The 19,800-nt window shown below is 50.9% G+C and overlaps 9 protein-coding genes across 9 annotated transcripts; 4 read left to right on the top strand and 5 right to left on the bottom strand.

Annotated features, from left to right (window-relative positions):
• Nucleotides 1-71: 71 nt before the first annotated feature.
• mdr2 (ATP-binding cassette permease mdr2) lies at nt 72-2,477 on the top strand (the record flags this gene model as incomplete). Its single annotated transcript, XM_058479274.1, has 3 exons — nt 72-1,301; nt 1,354-1,763; nt 1,823-2,477. 3 exons carry the CDS (start codon nt 72-74, stop codon nt 2,475-2,477), a joined length of 2,295 nt encoding a protein of 764 aa, XP_058325842.1.
• Nucleotides 2,478-3,066: 589 nt separating this feature from the next.
• On the top strand, nt 3,067-4,489 carry N7468_009978 (nucleoside transmembrane transporter FUN26; the record flags this gene model as incomplete). The annotated part of the gene is made up of 2 exons (XM_058479273.1): nt 3,067-3,227; nt 3,307-4,489. 2 exons carry the CDS (start codon nt 3,067-3,069, stop codon nt 4,487-4,489), a joined length of 1,344 nt encoding a protein of 447 aa, XP_058325841.1.
• Nucleotides 4,490-5,159: 670 nt separating this feature from the next.
• On the bottom strand, nt 5,160-7,232 carry N7468_009977 (uncharacterized protein; the record flags this gene model as incomplete). Its single annotated transcript, XM_058479272.1, has 4 exons — nt 5,160-5,631; nt 5,693-5,991; nt 6,044-7,174; nt 7,227-7,232. The coding sequence occupies 4 exons, from the start codon at nt 7,230-7,232 to the stop codon at nt 5,160-5,162; spliced, it is 1,908 nt and encodes a 635-aa protein (XP_058325840.1).
• Nucleotides 7,233-8,534: 1,302 nt separating this feature from the next.
• On the top strand, nt 8,535-9,754 carry N7468_009976 (uncharacterized protein; the record flags this gene model as incomplete). The annotated part of the gene is made up of 4 exons (XM_058479271.1): nt 8,535-8,787; nt 8,852-9,217; nt 9,281-9,406; nt 9,459-9,754. 4 exons carry the CDS (start codon nt 8,535-8,537, stop codon nt 9,752-9,754), a joined length of 1,041 nt encoding a protein of 346 aa, XP_058325839.1.
• Nucleotides 9,755-10,865: 1,111 nt separating this feature from the next.
• On the top strand, nt 10,866-12,636 carry N7468_009975 (MDM34 family protein; the record flags this gene model as incomplete). Its single annotated transcript, XM_058479270.1, has 2 exons — nt 10,866-11,200; nt 11,289-12,636. The coding sequence occupies 2 exons, from the start codon at nt 10,866-10,868 to the stop codon at nt 12,634-12,636; spliced, it is 1,683 nt and encodes a 560-aa protein (XP_058325838.1).
• A 1,181-nt stretch (nt 12,637-13,817) lies between these two features.
• On the bottom strand, nt 13,818-15,009 carry N7468_009974 (alpha/beta hydrolase; the record flags this gene model as incomplete). The annotated part of the gene is made up of 2 exons (XM_058479269.1): nt 13,818-14,625; nt 14,687-15,009. The coding sequence occupies 2 exons, from the start codon at nt 15,007-15,009 to the stop codon at nt 13,818-13,820; spliced, it is 1,131 nt and encodes a 376-aa protein (XP_058325837.1).
• Nucleotides 15,010-15,878: 869 nt separating this feature from the next.
• On the bottom strand, nt 15,879-16,328 carry N7468_009973 (uncharacterized protein; the record flags this gene model as incomplete). Its single annotated transcript, XM_058479268.1, has 1 exon — nt 15,879-16,328. One exon carries the CDS (start codon nt 16,326-16,328, stop codon nt 15,879-15,881), a length of 450 nt encoding a protein of 149 aa, XP_058325836.1.
• Nucleotides 16,329-16,841: 513 nt separating this feature from the next.
• N7468_009972 (fungal specific transcription factor domain-containing protein) lies at nt 16,842-17,782 on the bottom strand (the record flags this gene model as incomplete). The annotated part of the gene is made up of 2 exons (XM_058479267.1): nt 16,842-17,581; nt 17,677-17,782. The coding sequence occupies 2 exons, from the start codon at nt 17,780-17,782 to the stop codon at nt 16,842-16,844; spliced, it is 846 nt and encodes a 281-aa protein (XP_058325835.1).
• Nucleotides 17,783-18,042: 260 nt separating this feature from the next.
• On the bottom strand, nt 18,043-18,867 carry N7468_009971 (Bcboa17; the record flags this gene model as incomplete). The annotated part of the gene is made up of 1 exon (XM_058479266.1): nt 18,043-18,867. The coding sequence occupies one exon, from the start codon at nt 18,865-18,867 to the stop codon at nt 18,043-18,045; it is 825 nt and encodes a 274-aa protein (XP_058325834.1).
• Between the last annotated feature and the right edge of the window lie 933 nt (nt 18,868-19,800).

Raw genomic sequence — 19,800 nt, 5'->3', positions numbered from 1 at the left:
GAGGTAATGGCACTTCCTGCTCACTCAATTTAACAACACATCCCGCAGTACTAGGGCTTTGATATTACGAAATGCGCGGCGTCCGGCTCCTGGCCTGGACTCCGGGCCTCAGCCCTCAGTCCGTTCTCAGACCTGAGAGCGCGGGTACCTATGGCATTTCTTCACAAATAGCTTCGCATTGCTTCAAAGCTGGCGAATCTATATGTGCTAGGCGCGGATATTCTACTGCATTTGGACCCTTTCGTGAAAGGACCAGTACTCACCTCCAGCACGCCCATGTTCCCCTGTTACTTCGGCAAATTAGTCTCCGCAATACTCTGTCCACTTCTCACATTATTTCTCAGTCGCGCTCGTTCCTCTCAACTGCTCGCGTTCTCCAGCAGAAGGCGCCTCCTCATCTCAAATCGAACACCAGCGTTAGGCCGGAGCATGAACATGAAGATGAAGATCAAGGTTTCGAACTTTCGGAGAAGGCTGCCCAAGCTGCCCAGGTAAACCTGAGCGCTAGACTTGCTAAAGACAATACGGCGAATAAAAAGTCTGGATTTGCGGAGGTGTGGCGCCTGTTTGGGATTGCCAGGCCGGAAGCAAAGAAGCTCAGTCTCGCATTCTTTTTCTTGCTGATCTCTTCCGCCATTACCATGTCAATTCCGATGTCTATTGGCAAAATAATGGATACCGCTACGAAAAGCCCCGAAGAAGGCGGTGGTCAGCTGTTCGGATTGTCCCTTCCGGTCTTCTATGCCGCTTTGGCTGGAGTTCTTGTTGTCGGCGCAGCTGCTAACTACGGTCGAATCATGATTCTTCGAATCGTTGGCGAGCGCATCGTGGCGAGGTCGCGTTCCCGTCTTTTCCGTCAAACTTTCATCCAAGACGCCGAGTTCTTCGATGCCAACCGAGTTGGAGACCTAATTTCCCGACTTGGCTCTGATACCATTATTGTGGGCAAGAGTATTACCCAAAACTTGTCGGATGGTTTGCGGGCTGGTGTCAGTGGTGCAGCGGGCTTTACTATGATGGCATACACTAGCTTGAAGCTTTCCAGTATCTTGTGTATCATTCTTCCGCCGATCGGCCTGGTTTCTTTCTTCTACGGACGTGCGATTCGAAACATCAGCCGGCAGATGCAGAAGAATCTGGGTACACTGACCAAGATTGCCGAAGAACGTCTTGGAAATGTGAAGACTAGTCAGTCGTTTGCGGGCGAGATCCTTGAGGTCAACCGCTACAACAAGCAAGTTCGGAAGGTTTTCGACATCGGCAAACGGGAGTCTTTGATGAATGCAGCTTTCTTTAGTTCGGTGAGTGGTACTGGGCTCTTTGTACCCTTTCTGTGTCACTAATATGTAACAGACTGGTTTGATGGGTAACATGACCATCATTTGCCTGCTCTACGTTGGAGGTGGCATGGTCTCGTCTGGGGCTCTCTCTCTGGGCGAGCTAACGTCATTCCTGATGTATACCGTCTACGCTGGGTCAAGCATGTTCGGACTCTCCAGCTTCTATTCCGAACTCATGAAAGGCGTGGGTGCTGCCAGTCGTTTATTCGAACTGCAGGACAGACACCCAACCATTCACCCCACCAAGGGTATGAAGGTCGAGTCTGCCCGTGGCCCTATCCGCTTCGAAAATGTCACTTTCAGCTATCCTACCCGGCCGGCTGTAACTATATTCAAGAATCTGGACTTTGAGATCCCACAAGGGTCCAATGTCGCTATTGTTGGACCTTCTGGTGGAGGGAAGTCTACGATTGCCTCCATCTTGTTCGATTCTACAACCCTTCCGTTGGTCGAGTCCTTATCAACGGAACTGATATCAGCAGTATGAATGCAAAATCACTTCGGAGGAAGATCGGTGTTGTCTCGCAAGAGCCCGTTCTTTTCTCCGGCACCATTGCCGAGAACATCTCCTACGGTCGCCCTAATGCCACGCGAGCAGAAATCATCGCTGCAGCCCGCAAGGCCAACTGCCAATTCATCAGCGACTTCCCGAACGGCCTCGACACACATGTGGGAGCCCGAGGAACCCAGCTTTCGGGTGGACAAAAGCAACGTATTGCGATCGCACGAGCTCTCATCAAGGAACCTGACATCCTAATCCTTGACGAAGCCACTTCAGCTCTTGACGCCGAATCCGAGACTCTCGTGAACAGCGCGTTAGCCGCTTTACTTGAAGGCAACAACACTACAATCAGCATTGCCCACCGTCTCTCAACCATCAAACGTTCTGACACCATCATCGTCCTTGGCACTGATGGTACAGTTGCTGAACAGGGCAGCTATGAGGAGCTTAGTTCCCGTCCTGACGGAGCTTTCACTAAACTCATGGAGTGGCAGATGAGCGGCGGCGAAGCTGATAAGCCTCCTACCAGAGCAGACCAGCTTGACCAGCTCTGGGAGCTTGAAAAAGAAGCCGAGTCTGAGCCAGACGAAGTTGAGGAGGAGGAGCTAGCTGAGCAAGATTCTCCCAAAAAGTAATATATTTGGGGGCCAGCGTCACTTTATTCCTGACGTTGTTTCAAGCTGTCATATACTCCCACACTCACCTTGATGATGGCTTTTCTCTTTGCGCATACTCTCCTCACCTGAACCCCTCTCTTCTCCTTTCTTCATCTTTCCTTTTTGCCTTTCCCGCGATAGAGATTAGTCTCCTCGCCATTGAACTTGTAACTTATGTATAGACCACAATAAGGAGTGAAAACACCGGGACGGTGATCTTTTCGGGTGTGTCGAATTTTGCCTAGTAGTCGTAGACTAAGTTAGAATACTGGCAGAATGTAGAAGGCAGACTGCATAAGGCCTCTGCTATCTTTATTGTCTGTATCGACCTGCCACTGCACTGGTTGTTCCATGACGTAAAAAACATCATAAGCTCGAAAACGAGATTCCAAATGTAAACCTTGTCATGCGTCCACCTGGGCAGTTCGCATTCTCCGCATTTGGGTCTTAGTCAGGTGAACCCTGGACCCGACCCGCGATCAGCGCGGAATTCATCTGAACTGCAACCTCATTCCCTGAGGAACATTTCCTAACACGAGCCCTGAGAACTGGGCTCTGCAATACCGTAATGGAGAGGATACGGAGGCTTGCCGCCGATTCAGTGGCATATGAGCCGCTCGAGGGTTCATCGGAGGGGCCCGCCGACACGGAGCACGCGGAGCAGTCTCGCTACTCCAGATTTGAATATGTCATATTCTTCTTGCTCGGAAATGCTATGCTCTGGGCATGGTAAGTCAACTAAACATCTGACATGCTACATCTGACATACTCTTGCGAGGTTGAAGCTAACCTCAGGGATGATCTCCAGGAACATGTTCCTAGCTGCCGCACCATACTTCCGTAGTCGCTTTGCAACCAGCGAATGGGCCGTGAGGAACTACCAATCCTCAATCATGTCCGTCTCAACTGTTACGAATCTAGCTACTGTATATGTTCTTGCGAAGCTCCAGAAGAATGTCTCCTACCCTCGCCGCATCACGATTTCCCTTCTTGTCAACTGCGTCACCTTCACACTTCTCGCCTTCTCGACATTCGCGCTTAAAAATGTCTCGGTACCTGTGTACTTTGGGTTTCTCATGATAATGGTCCTTGCTGCTAGCTTTGCTACTGGTCTCAACCAGAATGGTGTTTTTGCTTACGGTGCCGGCTTCGGCAGGGAAGAATATACCCAAGCAATTATGGGTGGCCAAGGAGTGGCTGGAGTACTACCTTGTGTGGTCCAGATTGCATCGGTCCTTCTGGTACCAATGGAAACCCATGGCGGACAGGACCGATCAGATGAACCCCCAGCAGCTTCCCCCAAAGCTGCGTTCATCTACTTCCTAACCGCAACAGGCGTCTCAATTTTGACATTGCTGGCTTTCTTGCATCTCCTCCGACGCCGGCCCGGCCCGCGGCCGAAGTCTGTGCTGGAGAACGAAGACGACGAACTCGTCGATCTTCCGCATGACAAGTCAGTCAGCCTATGGACACTGTTCGGGAAGCTTCGTTACTTGGCCATTGCAGTGGCGCTATGTTTCACGTTCACTATGATGTTCTTCCCCGTCTATACCTCTGAAATTGTGTCCGTGAATGATCCGCAGCAATCCCGTATCTATGACCCGCGCGTCTTTACCCCCCTCGCCCTGCTGGTCTGGAATGTGGGGGATCTTGCCGGGCGGACTGCGGTGGCGATACCGGGCCTATCAATCGGACATCGCCCGTTTCTTGCGTTCCTCCTGGCGGTTGCGCGCATTGGGTTCCTCCCACTTTACCTTTTGTGTAATATCAATGGGCATGGAGCTGTGGTGCACAGTGACTTCTTTTATTTGGTCATTGTGCAGTTCCTCTTCGGGGCTACTAATGGGTACCTCGTGTCGAGCTGCATGATGGGCGCCAATTTTTGGGTTGATGTGGACGAGCGAGAGGCTGCTGGGGCTTTCATGAGTATCATGCTTGTGGCCGGCTTAGCAGCTGGCAGTTTGCTCAGCTTCTTTGTCACTAGCTCGTGATGGCCCTGTTACAGCTGTCGGCATTTGGGCCCTGCGCCACTTTCATGATTTACGACCAAACTACAAGTACATCTAGATAAATTTCGGAGTCTTACTCTTCAGAAATAGGATACATCATTTCGGCTCATTCGCTCTCGGGATTTCAAGCTCAACGCTTAACGGTTTATTTAGGTCTCCGGCCGGACTAGCCCACTATACATGGTCGAAATACCCCAGCTTGAGGCATGTAGGAATCCTATATAATGTGCCTCCACAGACACCAGCAGAGATTGCTCTGCATTCCGATCGCTTAAACACGCCTCGAACAGTACTACCTAGACATACTAGTCCAAGGATGATCAACGCACCCTGCACATGTAGCATGTTGGTCACTACATTTGCTTTGGCTGAGAATTTTGGAGTTGAAACTAATCTTTGGTACTAGTATAAGCTACCTAGAGCTTTTGTCTTGAAGAGAATCTATTCTCTGGAAATCAGTTTTATGGATCCTTGGAATCAGCTGTATGAGCTGCCCTGCTCCATTTCGCTTTAATAGTGACAACCAAAACACCGCGCAATGGTATTGGGCCAGAACCAGAACCAGAAACTGGTAATCAAAAACACAATGAAACGCAAACAAGCATGCACTGAGAATATGTTAGACCTGCTGAAACACTCGACGCCTTATATACTATGCATTAAAAAAGTCTTCCTCCGCCAGCCACTGCGAGTCCATTGCGTACGCAACCAAATCTGCTGCACAGCACATATCCTCATGCCCGTGCTCCAAATCTAGCAGTTCAAGCACAGCTTTTAGTCTATCCTCAAGGGTCTGACGAAGTCCAGCAACATGGGCCTGCAGATCTTTTGTTTGTCGCTCTTTCATCAATGTGCCAGCCTCGCCAGAATATTTCGCCTTATTTGATTTTCCTAAGGTGGGCACTCGCTCCATGGACTTGTTTGGTGAGCATGGGGCAAGAGCTTTGCGCGTTGTCTGTGGTGGTGGCTGCGAGGGTTCGGGCTTGCGGTTTTTGAGTAGGTTCTTGAGGATAAAGAGAAGCCATACTAAGTTCGTTCGAGGTGCGTATTCCGCCCAAATCCCACGAACGTCGGGAGTCTTCTCCGTTTGTGTGGGAATGCCAGTGTAGACAGTGGCGCGCATACTATTGAAGTTTGGTTAGTGAGTTCTATATCTTCATGTATCACAAGTGGCTGGAAACTCACTATCTATACGTGTCTCGCAACAGGGCGTCGTCCTCGTCCTGACCAATCGCATCAAAGATCTGCTTCTTGTCCAAGTCGGAAGAAGCAATCTCATAAACCCCTTCAGAATTCTCTGGCAGATCCCCGAGAAGGAGGTTGGCACGGGAGAGAGAATAGTCGATGATTGTAGTCTCAAGAGAACTGAAGCCGAACCCGCTTGACGACGACCGGCGTGCGATTTCAAGATCTGTGGGTGGGTTCATACAGCCGTCTGGCTTAGTAGAGCGAATACAGACATTACCAAGATGGAGATCTCGATGCTGGGAGAAGGGTTAGTAACGAGTCTTGTGACCGATCGGAATATCTTCCTACCTCGAACATGGAATACTCCTCCGCGCGAGCCAAAGACATCGCAACCCCCCAGAAGATATCGTAAATTTGGAAAATAGAGCACCAAGGGAACTTCTCCAGCTCACACCCTGCATCATCCATTTCGATAATTGCCCATAGTTGTGTATCTGGGTATGCCTTCTTGCTGGCCGGATTCGGGTTCAGACAGTCGTCTTTCGTCTCTTTATAATGATCCCATGCATGCTGGAAAGCAGGTGGGAAGCGGCCCTGTACCACATGAATCTCCCTAAAGCGAGCAAACCCAGGAATGGGGTCAAGATACTTGAGCATCTTGACCTCAGCAGCGATTTCGTCGATGGTTGTGAATTTTTTGGATCCAGGTCCACTCTGCGCACGCAGGGGCACCACCTTAAACACCCCATCTCCATAAGCCTTCAGCTTTGCCAGCTTGGATTTTGACACCACGGGCCGATTCTCTGCCTCCCGCAGGTGGAGCTTGTAGACCTCTCCGTAGGATCCTTCTGCCAACTTGGCAACATGGAACATGTTCGCTGATCGCGATGCCCATGTGCCAAACTTCTGGATACCTTGAGATGCGATCGGTGATAATGCTTCGTTGAGGATTGGTCGGACGTAGGCGTTTGCCTTGCTGTCGTGGATTATCCCTGAGGATCTGCGTGCTGCTGGGATCCTCTTTCGAGCCGTTCTTTGAACTGACGGGGCTGGTTCTCCCTTCACGGGGCTTGGGTTTTTGGGCTGCGAGCAGATCCTGACTTCAAGCATCGTCTCGTATTGCTTTGTCGGTTCTGGCTCCATGCTCAACTCGGTTGCTTTGGTCGAGAGATATTCGTGCTGTTGTGAGGTAGAGGCTGACACGGCGCATTTATCCTGTACATCCGGGATTGTCCCCACGGTCCCTCCCCCTTTGTTTGTCTCATTATATACTTTTCCACCGGGGTCTTGTTCGTTCGGTACCGGGTCATTACTGATGGCTATTTCGGCCAGTTTCGTCTGGATAGCCTCGACCGTATCGTTGATAACTGGGGGGCAAATTGAATCCCTCGCGGGGCTTTTGTCCTCGAAAACAGATCTAGGCGCATTGTTCTTTCGCTTCCCGTAAACTCTTCGTTGGGCGACTGTTCGAGTACTGGACTGTCGAGGTTGTGGAGTTGTTACCCCCCCCAGCGGCAGAGAGAGATTGTACCGCCATTGTCAGAGGTATTGTGGCTAGAAAAACTCCGAAGCTTTTTTTTCTAGCAATGGCGAGCGATTATTGATGGGAGACGTAAGCAAAAAGGTGGTAGACCAGCTTGTGCCGAGAAACGGGTATTGACGTTTAGCCGAAAGAGGATTAGCTCGTCCGTTGCTCTGGTGAGGCATTCCTCCCATGTCCACCCAATCAGAATGCCGGACTCTATGAGCTTAGTTTTCACATCGAATGCACCGAAAGGTCCAGATATTTTGGCAGAGAACGTGTTGTGTGTTTATCTGATATCACACAGTAAGCTGACTCCGGTAACGTGAGTACATAGTTTGGGCTGGGTAGAGAGTCTGTTCAGCTCAATTCCTGCTCGAGGGGAAATATCCATCGACAGGGTAATTACCAGCTGACCCTCGTATCTTTCACCATCATACCTATATAGAGTCCATGCTGTTAACAGCCTGCGAGGCTATACTCGAGTGGCCTGGAAGCAGGCACTTGCTCTTCCGAATCCGAATGAAACAAGAGCAGCCCTGGTCTACACAAAGACACAGGCAAGGAAACGGAGTGTAGTTGTCAGCACCACACTACGGTTATTACGCATGATTGTATGGGAGATCGAGCGATGGAAGGCTTCTGTTTTCTCTGCGGCCTGTTAATTGTGATCTTTGAGTATTCCCAATGGCTTGAGACCGGGGCAATATTCCCAGAGAACCTTGGCATATTCGGGGGTTCCCAGGGGGTGGGAACACTAATCGAGAATGGAAATTTCTGTCATGCGTCCCATGAATTTCCATATCTCAAACATCGCGAAATCAGAAGACTAATTAGCCAGCAATTGGCGGGTGTATGACCGGAACCGTGGACCTCGCGGGTGGAGATGAGTAGTGTCTAACTTCATTTAGCTACTTCGGGCCGGGCATCTGGGGCTCTATGACTGCGGGAAATAGTTAACTACCTGACTTCCAAGGTTTTTAGGTACACAGAATGCTTACAATCCGCTACTAGGTCGATATCCTGCCCCATATAGTATGTTAGGCTCCATTAGCCTTGCTTTGCAGCCCGGGCAGACCATTGCTCCGGTCTGCTGCAGCATGCAAGCTAAAAGTTAGATGTTGGTGGCCTCAAACTCTCCGGGATGACGCGGCACTCGATTAATAATTTCGATCCCGATGCAGTATGGGGTTTGAGGAGTTAGGACTCCCCCGCACTAGTGTAAGAAAATGCTATATATTCTGCCAATATCACATCCAACCGACAGTCACTGATAATACAAAATTGAACCGACTGAATCCCTTCTATCTCTTCAGAATGGCTACAATTGAGAACCCAGCAATCCCTAAGGGCTCGACGGTTCTCGTGACAGGGGCGAATGGCTTTCTGGGTTCGCATATAGTCGACCAATTCCTTCGCACCGGGTATAGGGTCCGTGCTGCCGTTCGTGACCCCCGTAAAGAATCTTGGGCAAATGAGCTATTCGGAAAGCTCTATGGGAAAGAAAACTTTGAACTTGTTGCTGTACCTGCGATGGACGTCGAGGGTGCCTTTGATGAAATTGTAAAAGGTGGGGACTATTAACTGCTGATGCGCGTCCTGCTGGAAATGTTTGGTGTTGACACCCAATCTAGGAATTGATATCTTTGTGCACTCGGCTGCCGTCGTCACATTTGAGCCAGAGGCAAGCAAGGTTATACCGGTGACGATTGCCGGTGCTCTGAACGCCCTCAAAGCTGCCTATTCTGAGCCGAGCGTTAAACGATTTGTGCTTACCTCTTCTTCGACAGCTGCCGTGGGGCTCCTTGACGAACCAGGGACCATTGTAACGGAAGACAAATATAATGAAAAGGCTATCAAGAAGGCTTGGGACGGACCGCCATATGAACCCAGTCACTCGATAATTGTCTATGAAGCCAGTAAGGCCCAGTCTGAGCAGGAAGTGTGGAAGTACCATAAGGAACATCAAGCGAAGCGCCCCGATCTTGTGGTCAACACAGGTACGTTAGCTGCCATAGTCCCTTTGGAGATTCTAAGCACTAATAAGCAATATCCAATTTCAGTTCTACCAAATTTTATTATCGGGCGTTCTGTCGACCCTGTAGGCCAGGGATCTCGCAGCACATTCTCCTTGATCCTTGATCTATGGAACGGGAAGAAGAACGAGATGCTTGCTGCACTCCCTAGACGTGAGGAATTTTGGTATACGGAATCATACGATCGATGGCTAATCAGGATTAGAACACTTTGTTGACGTTGAGGACACTGCCCTGCTGCACGTTGCCGCAGCAGTCTTGCCGCATGTTCAAGGCCAGCGTATCTTTGCCTTCGCCGACGAGTTTAGCTGGGACAGAACTCTGAGCGTTATGCGGAAGATCGATCCTACGCGAAATCTTCCCGAGGAATTTTCGGATGGTCAGGGCCAGTGGAATGTGATCGTAGCTAGTTCGAAGGCCGAGAAGCTCTTGCAAGAGCTTGGACGACCGGGTTGGACACGTTTTGAGGATAGTGTGGCTGCCAATGTACGAGATGCTTAGGGTCTTGGGGAATTACACCACAAGCAACTTGAACTCGTCAGACTGGCTCGACCATACCTTTCTGAAAACACATCGAGCTAATTATGCTACTAGAATAGAATAGAATTCACTTTCAATAACATGATCTCTTTTGGTACCTCCAATATCCAACTTCGGGCATATTGTCACATGAGCACGTGTCATACGGTAAATGACACAGATCCGCCGGATTGTTCCATGGGCGCGTTTTCGCCGTGACCTTTCGCTATTCCCCTAATCCCTGAGTAAACAACCCTTTTTGTGCCTGTACATGTTGGAGCGTTTGAGGTTTCCAATAGATCCAAGCACTGATCAAGTACGGGACTTTCGAATATTAAGGGGCGGCAGGATGATCCACGGGATTAAATCCTTCATACTGCACCACGCTAAGCCAAACCCGAATTTCACGATCTGAAAATTTCGTAGCGATTTCGAGCCTACTCTTGCTGCTCACATTGCAGTACAAGGCTTGCACTGCTCCGCAAAGCGATATGCAAAGACCAGGCTGCATCCCTGGAGGCGCCTGGGCATGTCTGCCTCGGGAACGCATGGGCCATCGCGTACGGCTCGTGGGTGCCAGACGTTGTGATTATCGCGTCGCGTCCCCCGTTTTCCGTGACTTGGATCGCTCCAGAGTGGGACCCTCATGCAAGCCCGGCGCAGCTAGCCCGTGAATGGGTCGAGCCTCGCCCCAAGTGGGAATGCCTTCGGGGGTGGTCGGGACATGGTGGACAGCACGGGGTGGAACCGACCTGCAATTGTGACGTACTCTGCATGAGATCAGTAGACGAAGTAAGGGCTCGCTTGAGACAGTCGCAAGAGCCAGCAGTTGGAGCAAATCCAAAGGGTCTCCTGAATTCAGTTCAATCCTACCCCAGAGAAACTCGAGGGAGAAGTTGGAAATTAAAGAGGTACAGTAAAGAAAAGTGGTGTGGTCGGAAGCACGGGTCTGTGTGAGCCTGTGACCTCGGAGGACTCGCTTCCCTTTTTTTTTTCGCCTCTCCTGATTCTACCCGCCTCACTTGGTTCCCCCCATGTCAGCATAACATATTACCTCTCGTCCTTCCCCTCTATAGCCTCTCAATGCGCGGCCATGGCGTTCAACTTCAACTGGTCGCCGTTGATGGCAGACGCGGGTTTCTACACCCGCGCCCAGGAGCTGCTCACTGCAGCCTTGAATAAATCTCCGAAGCCCCCGATCATCGTCGATGATATTATCGTCACTGAGCTGAATCTGGGCTCGATGCCGCCGGATCTGGAAATACTAGAGATCGGCGACCTTGCAGAGGATCGCTTTCGTGGCATTTTCAAGATGTCCTACTCGGGCGATGCCTTTTTGACGCTGAAGACCCGGGTCCAGGCCAATCCACTCAATACCTACTTGATCACGCGACCTTCTTTCGCATCGCCGCAACCGCTCGCTGCTGCGTAAGTCCTTTTGTGGATATGCGCCATGCTTGCGCTTCCCTGGTCCACACTCCCCTCATCATCGCTAACCATAATGACGGTTATCTAGGACCCCGCTTACAATCCCCCTCCAAATCACCTTGTCCGATTTCAAGCTCTCTGGTTTCGTAGTGCTTGTATTCTCCAAGCAAAAGGGAATTACCGTCGTCTTCCGAAATGATCCTCTCGAGTCGCTCAAGGTCTCGTCGACCTTCGATTCCATTCCGTTTGTGCGCGACTTCCTTCAAAAAGCGATCGAAGCGCAACTGCGTATACTGTTCATGGATGAACTGCCGGCTATTATACACCGATTATCACTACGATTATGGGGCCCGGAAGGTCGCACCAGCGACGAAGAACAGACACCAACTGATAATACCGAGCAACACGCGGGCGATGGCCCCGGCCAAGATCCTCTGGCTAGTCCGCCACAGGACCCAGTGGACTCCCTTGGAAACGCGCTAAATGAATCGGAGATCGCTTCCTTGTCACTTGATTCCTCTGTCGAAACCCACTCGCTTTTCTCCCAGAAGAATTTGCTGCGCTTGGCCGCGTTGACCGATTCCCAGCGAACACTGTCGCTGTTCACCCCCGCGATCTCGCAAGTAGTGTATCGCGCCTGGATGTCTCCTTCCGATCTCAACGACTTTTCGGCTAGTGTCGTCTCTCCTCTTAGCCCCGCTTTGTCTCGAACACATTCGCACGTAGGCAGCCTGGCATCCTCCGTCAATGAGGGTGCCAGCACTGTCTCCTTAAGTCGGCATTCCCTCTCTGGTCATTCTTTCAGCAGCTATGGGCTGAACCTCGCCTCTGGGCGGCATTCCAAATCGCATTCCCGCAGACGCAAGAAGCGCGTCGTCGACCTCCGCAAACCTAAGACGACCGATGACGCCATGAGCGTGAGCGACGACGGTTCCCACACTGAGTCGTCTGCGCCGCCTTCGATTTATTCTGCGCCTCTGCCAGTTGTCAACGAGTTGGCCGATGATCCCGTCACTCCTCCGCTCTCCCCAGAGACGGACTCGCACCTGCCAAGCATCCCCGAGCGACACCGTGCAAGCCTCTCCCGCCCGTCCTTGCGCCGTTCCAGCGTGATGCCCAGAGAAGAACAACCTTACGCATTCGAAACCATTCGCGCTTCGAGGCAGCCAGACATAGATGCCACACCACGCCCTGCACGTCACGCTTTCAGCGATGAGAAAGCCGATGCGGGACCCTCTAGAGGGCCCTTGCCCTCCACCGTCCTTCCATTCACCCAGGACGAGTCCAAGGACCATGTTGACCCGGCCCTAGTCGAGCGACTAGCTGGCGAGATCGCCCGTCGTATGCGCGACGAAAAGCTCATGGCCAGCAACCCGTGCAGCAATTTCTGGACTCGTCCCCAAGACGATGCTCCTCCTCCAGCCTATGGCCACTAGTACCCGACTGGCACAACTCTCCTATCTCCTTGTCGAGCACAGCTTGATTGCCATGATATCACGATTTTCCTTTGTCTATTTTCAATTTATTTCTTTTTTCTTGTTGGGTTTACTTGGAAGCGGGCTGTACAAAAATTGGGTCTCCGGAACTTGGCGTGGGTTGGGCTTTTTTTCATTCATTCTTTTTCTTTTGAATGTTTCTTCTGGATACCATATTTGACTTTTTCTTGTGCATTGTTTTGGAGGGGATTGCTTTACAGCTCAACACTGCTGTTACTTTACCAACCCTATTTTAGATCGCGGGGACCTGGACTTAAGGCCGGATTGGATATGGGGGCTTTTGACATCTATACGCATGTACCTGGACAGAGTACCTGGATAGATGATTGAATGCTCGAAAAGACCGCTTCTGATCATTGAAATGCATTTCCACTGCCGGCTATATTGGCCTGCGTAAAGGATCAACCTCCGTAGACCGCGAAATCCGAGTCCTCACAGCGCCATCCGATACTGCACAAAATGCGCCTCCGCCATAGTGTCATAGAGCCGGCGCACTGTCACATTATCATGCTTTGTCAACCACTGCAGCCGGAAACAACCCATTTCCTTCGCCGCGGTGGCAACAGCGTCCATCATCTAGCGGCCCTGACCCTTCCCTCTCAACGCAGGGTCAACAAATAGATCTGTTGATAGAACCCAGCTCACCGTTCAACAGCATGATCTCCTACTCACCCCGCGGCGTTTGCGTCAGGAAGAAATGCGCAATGGTCACCATCTTCTCCTTCTACGGCCCTGGAACCTGCTGGGGCGTGAGACGCTGTGGCCGTGATTGGCCCAACGCACCGAATACGTTAGCGATTGATGTACAATTAACTCTCCGCTACTTTGGGGTTCAGGGATCTACTTTCCGGAGAGCTTGGTGAGTCATTTGGAAGATAGGAAAGTATGTAAATTTGTCGGACAAGAGGGTTTGTCGTGGAATGATATTGAACTAATACTAGTATATTGGAGTAGATAATCCAAATATCAAATAGACTTGAAGATTGAGGTCCGCTATACCCAATAAGAGTTCACGGAATATAGCGACATAGGCCCAGATCACAGGTCCAAGGACCTTGTTCAAACTAAAGCAAAAGAAAAGGCCAATCATATTTACAGCGCATCGATTACTGCTGGCCACTTCAGAGACCATGCTGGCCCAAGAAGTTTGTAATCTGCTTATAGGTAGAAGCAGCAGTGTAATGCCAGTTCAAGCCATGCCCAGTCTTCGGGGGCACAATAGCAGAAAAAGCCTTAGCCGCGGAGAAAGCAATCTTCGAGGCAGCAGGGATCGACGTCGCTGCACCACCGGTAGCAAAACAATCACCTCCGCAGAACGGGATATCATTCTCACCCGTGATAACCAGAACGGGACCGGTAAAGTTGCTCTGCAGTGGCGCAGCGCTGCCAATAGTCAAAAGCTCGCCAATAGTGACAGGCTGGCTAGTCTGGAACGTAAGCGCAAGCAGCTTCGGATCGAATGAGCCTGGGTAGAAGAAGTTGTATTCGACATTCGACGGCGTTGCTGGAGAAAGATACCCAGCGGTGTAGTTCTGGGGGTTCTTGCCCGACCTGGCCTGCTGAAAGCCTGAGCCGATCAAGAACCAAGGTAGGAAGGTGGAGTTCATCGAGAACCCAGTCAGGACGATGCCATCGGAGAGACCGGGGTATTTGGCAGTCACGGCGTAAGTCTGTACGGAGCCGAAAGAGTGGCCGACATGGATGACCTTGTGAGGTTTGTCGTGAATGCCGGGAAGCTCGCCATTGCGGGCTTTCTTGGTGAGCGCTGCGAGAGACTCAATTTCTAGGTTTGCCTGGATTTCGTTCTTAGGGTCACCGTGCGATGAGGCTCCAATGCCGACGCGGTCGTAGGAAAGGGTGTGGTAGCCGTGGGAGAGGGCATAGTCAACATAGGAGTAATTGTAGTTATTGTACGATACATCCCAGTAGCTAGGAACAAAAGCCATTTAGCTCAATTGCAAATTCATGATTTAAGGGGGGAATGCCTTACGTCTTGTCCGCTCCAATTCCATGAGTCAGGATCTGCAAGATATAAGAGTTGTCTGCTGTCTTGTTTGGCGTACAGTACTGGGCAGAAATGTTGTAGGTGCCGGAGACTGCCTTGGTCCCGGTCACAGCCCCTGCTGTGCCACTGCCACCTTGACGAGTTGCAGCGAGAACGAAGGCTGTGGCATCCAAGTTGGTCTGCGGTGTTTGCACACCACCAAAGTCTGCGTTAATTGTGGCGATGGACACCGGCACAGTGAAGTTCTGGCAGAGCTTTGCAGAGCTCACTCCTGCGAGGAGGGCCCAAAGGGCGGTCTTCGTAAACATTATTATTAGTATGGTCAAACAGAAGGGACAGGTGGACGGGTTCAGAAGGAAACGGCTCAGAAGCAGATATGAGCGAGACTGTAGATCTTTAAAGGCTTTAATGAGCCGAGACCCTAACGTCTACTAGAGCCTGTCCTGTAATTGATTATCTATACGGTCGTAAGATCACCAACCGTGAAAGTACTAGCACAGCGCAAGTCTTCATTTTGTTGATGTACTATATGTGAGATCCGCGACCTCCGGGCTCATTCGGAGTTTCGGAGGCGAATAGGGGCCCATCGACTAGTGACGCTAAGCCTAAAATGCCGCGAGCTAAGCCTGTCATTCTGCAGTGCCAGACTAAAGCTGGTGTTGCCGGCCTCAAGTGCGGCGATCTGCAATACGCCAAACCTGGTTTAGGAGTGCGGGTCTGCTTGTGGAGGCGTCTACTCCCGCGAAAAAGTACGTGCTCGTGTCAGGGGTTGAGCCTGCTGAGATTTCGTGGTCTCTGAAGTAGTCCAAGTTTTTCGTGTCTGGCATTCGTAAGATCATTCGAAGCTGAAAGACGAGATGATGATCCCGATCTATAGCTACGGTTTGTAGCAGTAAAAGTTGGACACCTCGGCACTGGGCAGCGTTGGTGCGTATTATTCAGCAGTCTCATGGCCTCCAGGGCTCCAGTAGGCGGTTCCACTGGCCGGGTTCCACGGGTCACCTGTTTATGTTATGATTATCGATGATCTTAGGTGAGAAGCCGTGGGAGGATCCTACATGGCTTTCAGAGTTAATGCTAGTTAATGCTATTGCTAACCCCTGGCGGGTCATGGCTTCTATGCCCTTTTCAAGGCAGAACATGCTGAGCACCCTACTGCCCCATGCTACTTTCATCGTCAAGGTCCGAGATGCGGAGCATTTCTAGGTAGACGCCTGCGAATTGTCAGTCGCGCCGGGCCAATGAAAGAAAATAAGACTGGCGGCTTACCCGCAACTTTCCAGCGAGAGTTCAAAAAGCGAAGCTGATTCTCGCAAACGACTTTCCCAGCAGCCCATTGTGGATCGTTCGTGCCCGCGTACAGCCAGGCGAAAGTAGCGGCACATGTATAGATACAGTGCAAAGTTAGAGGCGAAACTTCTGCCCTGACGGACTCTTGCAGCTGGCCGAAATCGTAGAGCATTTCCACAACACGACCGCAGATCTTCTTGATCATGTCAACGCTATATTGCATGCATTGTCGTATACGCGAGAGTAACTCTGGCTCAATGTCTCGAGCACCTGCAGAGAATGGATCGCAGGAATGATGTTCATAGAGTTTCAGCAATGCACTTCCTCTCGTCAGCATCGTATGGAATAATTTACTAGAGGACCTGGTCTGACCTGAAGCATAAAATGGTCGCAGCACATAAATCTGTCGATATCTCCGAGCCACTGACACTTAGCAATTCTGTGAGGGATAGGGTCGTCTGACTCAGAGCTTCGAAATTGTCGAGTATAAACTGCGAGTCTAGATCCACATCATTGCAGTGTCGTATAATACGTCCAAGGAGGTGGGCTGCTTGTGCTAGGCGAGCAAAAGGGCTGGCGGCACTTTGTTGGGAAGAGACATAAAGACCGTCTGGAGGTAGCATATCCTAGCCATAGCATTGATCAGCTTTTGTGAACATATTCCTGATCGCGTTTCATCTTACCCCGCTATTCCAAGCGCCATCATCAGCTGGAAGAAGCGTAGACTTGTCGGGATCATCAGTACATAATGTCCTATAGTCACTCCCCAGCCCCATATACCTACGTATCCAATAATTATGATCAGTTGGTTCGTGGAGCCATGTCGGCTTAGAAGAGGCTCGGAGGGACCTCACCTGTCCAAAATTATGATCATCCACCACGCACGCTGTCTTTCTTCCAAATCTATCCAACTTCTCATTCTCCCCGCCAATTGAGGTGCTGATTGATTATGTATTCCAAGGGCTACGGCACTTCGTGCACAGTGGCCAACTGTCATGTACGCATTGGGAAATATCCCGTGACCAAGCTCATAGACAGATAACAAGATATTAGCTTGGAGAAGACGAAAAGTGAGAATGCCGCTCATTTCTTGCTCGTTGATAAGCCGCTTGGTTACAAAGTATAGTCCCGGTGGAGCCGACGAATCCGTCGCGGGAACCTCTTGCACCAGCTTCATGCACAACAAGAGAGCAACGATGTCAGACGGTACCGAGTTCACGTTGCGGATGGAGAAGCGATCCAACCGGATTTGGCTGATAATAGGCATCCACGTATGAGCCGATCCTGGGCTAAAGTAACGAGCCTTGATCAACGCGATATCGGACAAATCGCCGAGAAGAGCGATAGCATCTGGTGGTGCCGATTCACAACGGGATTTTTGGAGAGCACAATTTGATTGCCAGAATTCGGCGTCCAGGAAAGCAGCTTGGCTGGTCAACTGCGACCCTGGCCGAGCGTGAGAGACCGAGCTCCATTGACTTGGAGCTTCTGTCGCGGCAGACGCGCGTACTTGGTCTGATAAAAATTGGACGTGCAATTCCAAGGCCTCTATCTTCTCCCGCATGAGGCCGACGTCATTTATAGCAGTTCCTGGAGGGGAATCCGAGTAGTCGCAAAATCTACTGGATCTTATCACAGTCTCGACATCAGTGTTGAGAAATGCCTCGCGCGGAACCGTAGCTCACTTTGAACATAAGCCACAGCTAGGTAAAGTTTTGTCGCATCTTCTTTTGCCCTTTCGGCATGAAATGCAAGCATGTGGAGCAGAGCCATTGGCCATTCGGGATCCATCATTCATTATAAATTGGGGTGGCGTAGGTTCTGGAAAGCTATCGAGCAGATACGTGTGCGGCCGCAAAAACCGTGGGGACTGACGCAGCGGAAAATTGCGGCGCATTGCGGCCGAAGCTAGTCTAACGTGGGAAGGGGCCGATTTCTGCATATTCACTCAAACCGCGCCGGCTTTTTTCTCGGGTTGGGAAATCCGTCAATTTCTAGCTATAAGCAGTCTGAAATGGAAATATCATATCAAAATTCTACCCAATGCCTCTCTAGGCTGAGGAAAGGCTCAAATCTCGCCACTGCCTATCCGACTCGGCCAGAACTTCACCTGCCTTCCCACCATACTCGACTGCATCAGGGCCTACAAGCAAGCGAAGCGGAGGCTCCTTCTCCTCAAGCAGTTTCAGAATAATTTGAGCGACCTTTGACGGCTGAGACCGCCCAGCAGCAGAAAGCTGATCTCTCAAGCCCACAAAGGCACCCACTGTAGCCTTGTAAGGTTCGCTGATCTCAGGGATCTTCATAGACGACCCCGACCAATCCGTAGGCATACCACCGGGTTCCAGAACAGTGAAACGCACGCCGAAATGACCAGCTTCCGAGGCCAAGGCCGTGGTGAACCCGCCAACTGCCCACTTGGCACTCTGGTACGCAGTTAAACCCGGGCTACCGACGCGGCCGCCCACAGAGGAAATCTGGAAGATATGTCCGGACTGCTGCTCGCGGAGGATCGGCAGAGTGGCCTTGGTAACATACACGACGCCAAGGAGATTCGTGTTGATTTGAGCGCGGAAGTCGTCGATATCGATGTCTTCCAGCGATGCGGTATTGGCGTAGCCAGCGTTGTTGACGACCACGTCGATGCGGCCGAATCTCTGGTGGCCGGTCTTGACGGCTTCGATGACTTGGTCATTGTCGGAGACATCCAGGGCAACAGGGAGAACACGTTCAGAGCCCCACGCGATGACAAGCTCGGAGAGTTGTTCTGGCTTGCGGGCTGTTGCAATCACAGAGTCTCCGGCTTGGAGAGCAGCTTTGGTAATGGCATGGCCGAGGCCACGAGAGGAGCCAGTGATGAACCAAATGCGAGGCATTGTAGAGGTGGCTAGATTTGAATAAATGAAGAGAAGTAGGTGTAATAATATAGCATGAAGAACATGAGAACACGAGCTGGGGACCTGCTATTTATGTTGGTTTTCCCTGTCCAAAGCATTGCTAGTCTTTTGGTACTGCGTATAGATGTTCAGGTGGGGCATTGCGGCCGCAAGAAAAATGATCGTCGCTGACATGCGGCCGCAGAGACCGCCACCTGGTCTGTCTAGTACTTCGCCTACCTGGACAGTACGAGAATGCGTGCGTCAGCCAACCCGAGCTGACCTCGGGGGAAAATCATGCATTTAGTGGGTTCCCTTGGTCTGATTCCGCTTAGCTAGTTGTTCATACGAGTATCTCCGACTGAGACTTGAACTCCCGCGAGTCATCTTGTCAACAATAAAAAGGCTCAATTCACCCTCTTCGAGTGTCGTTGCCACACTGTCATCTGGCACCCACTCCAATGCGATAGGGGAGACAAAATGTAATGGTAGATTAATATGATAGTACACCTCCGAGTCAGAAGGGCCTTTCATACTCGTATTGGCAATGTATTAGAGAGCCGTCACTATTGACCACCCTGGCAACATCGAACAAGACCGCACTACCATCATCACTCATGATACACCCTCTAATACTCTTCCATTGGGATGCCCATTAAACCCTCCACTGGAAAGAGCTTTCATCAGCAGCTTTGCTGCGTCAGCGTTCGCCCTTATCCATCATGGTCACGGACAGAAGACCTTTGGTTGCAGCGAAGTAAGTATTCTGTTCACGTGAGTTACCCCGAGATATAAAGCTTTGCTAATAAAGAAAGAGCTTTCAGGTCAACCGAATTGTCTCACAGAGGTCTTCCTGGCCATCATCCTCTTGTCACTGCCAGGGCTTCAATGGGTCGGCCGTCTAGCAGGTCTCAACAAAGATGCAGCAGATAT

Source organism: Penicillium chermesinum (genome assembly GCF_028974085.1).
Source record: "Penicillium chermesinum strain IBT 19713 chromosome Unknown utg000008l:1.0-1752722.0:1.0-1753981.0, whole genome shotgun sequence".
In the NCBI taxonomy this organism is placed as follows: Eukaryota; Fungi; Ascomycota; class Eurotiomycetes; order Eurotiales; family Aspergillaceae; genus Penicillium; species Penicillium chermesinum.
Note: the sequence above shows the minus strand (reverse complement) of the source record. Positions and strands in the feature narration are given on the sequence as shown.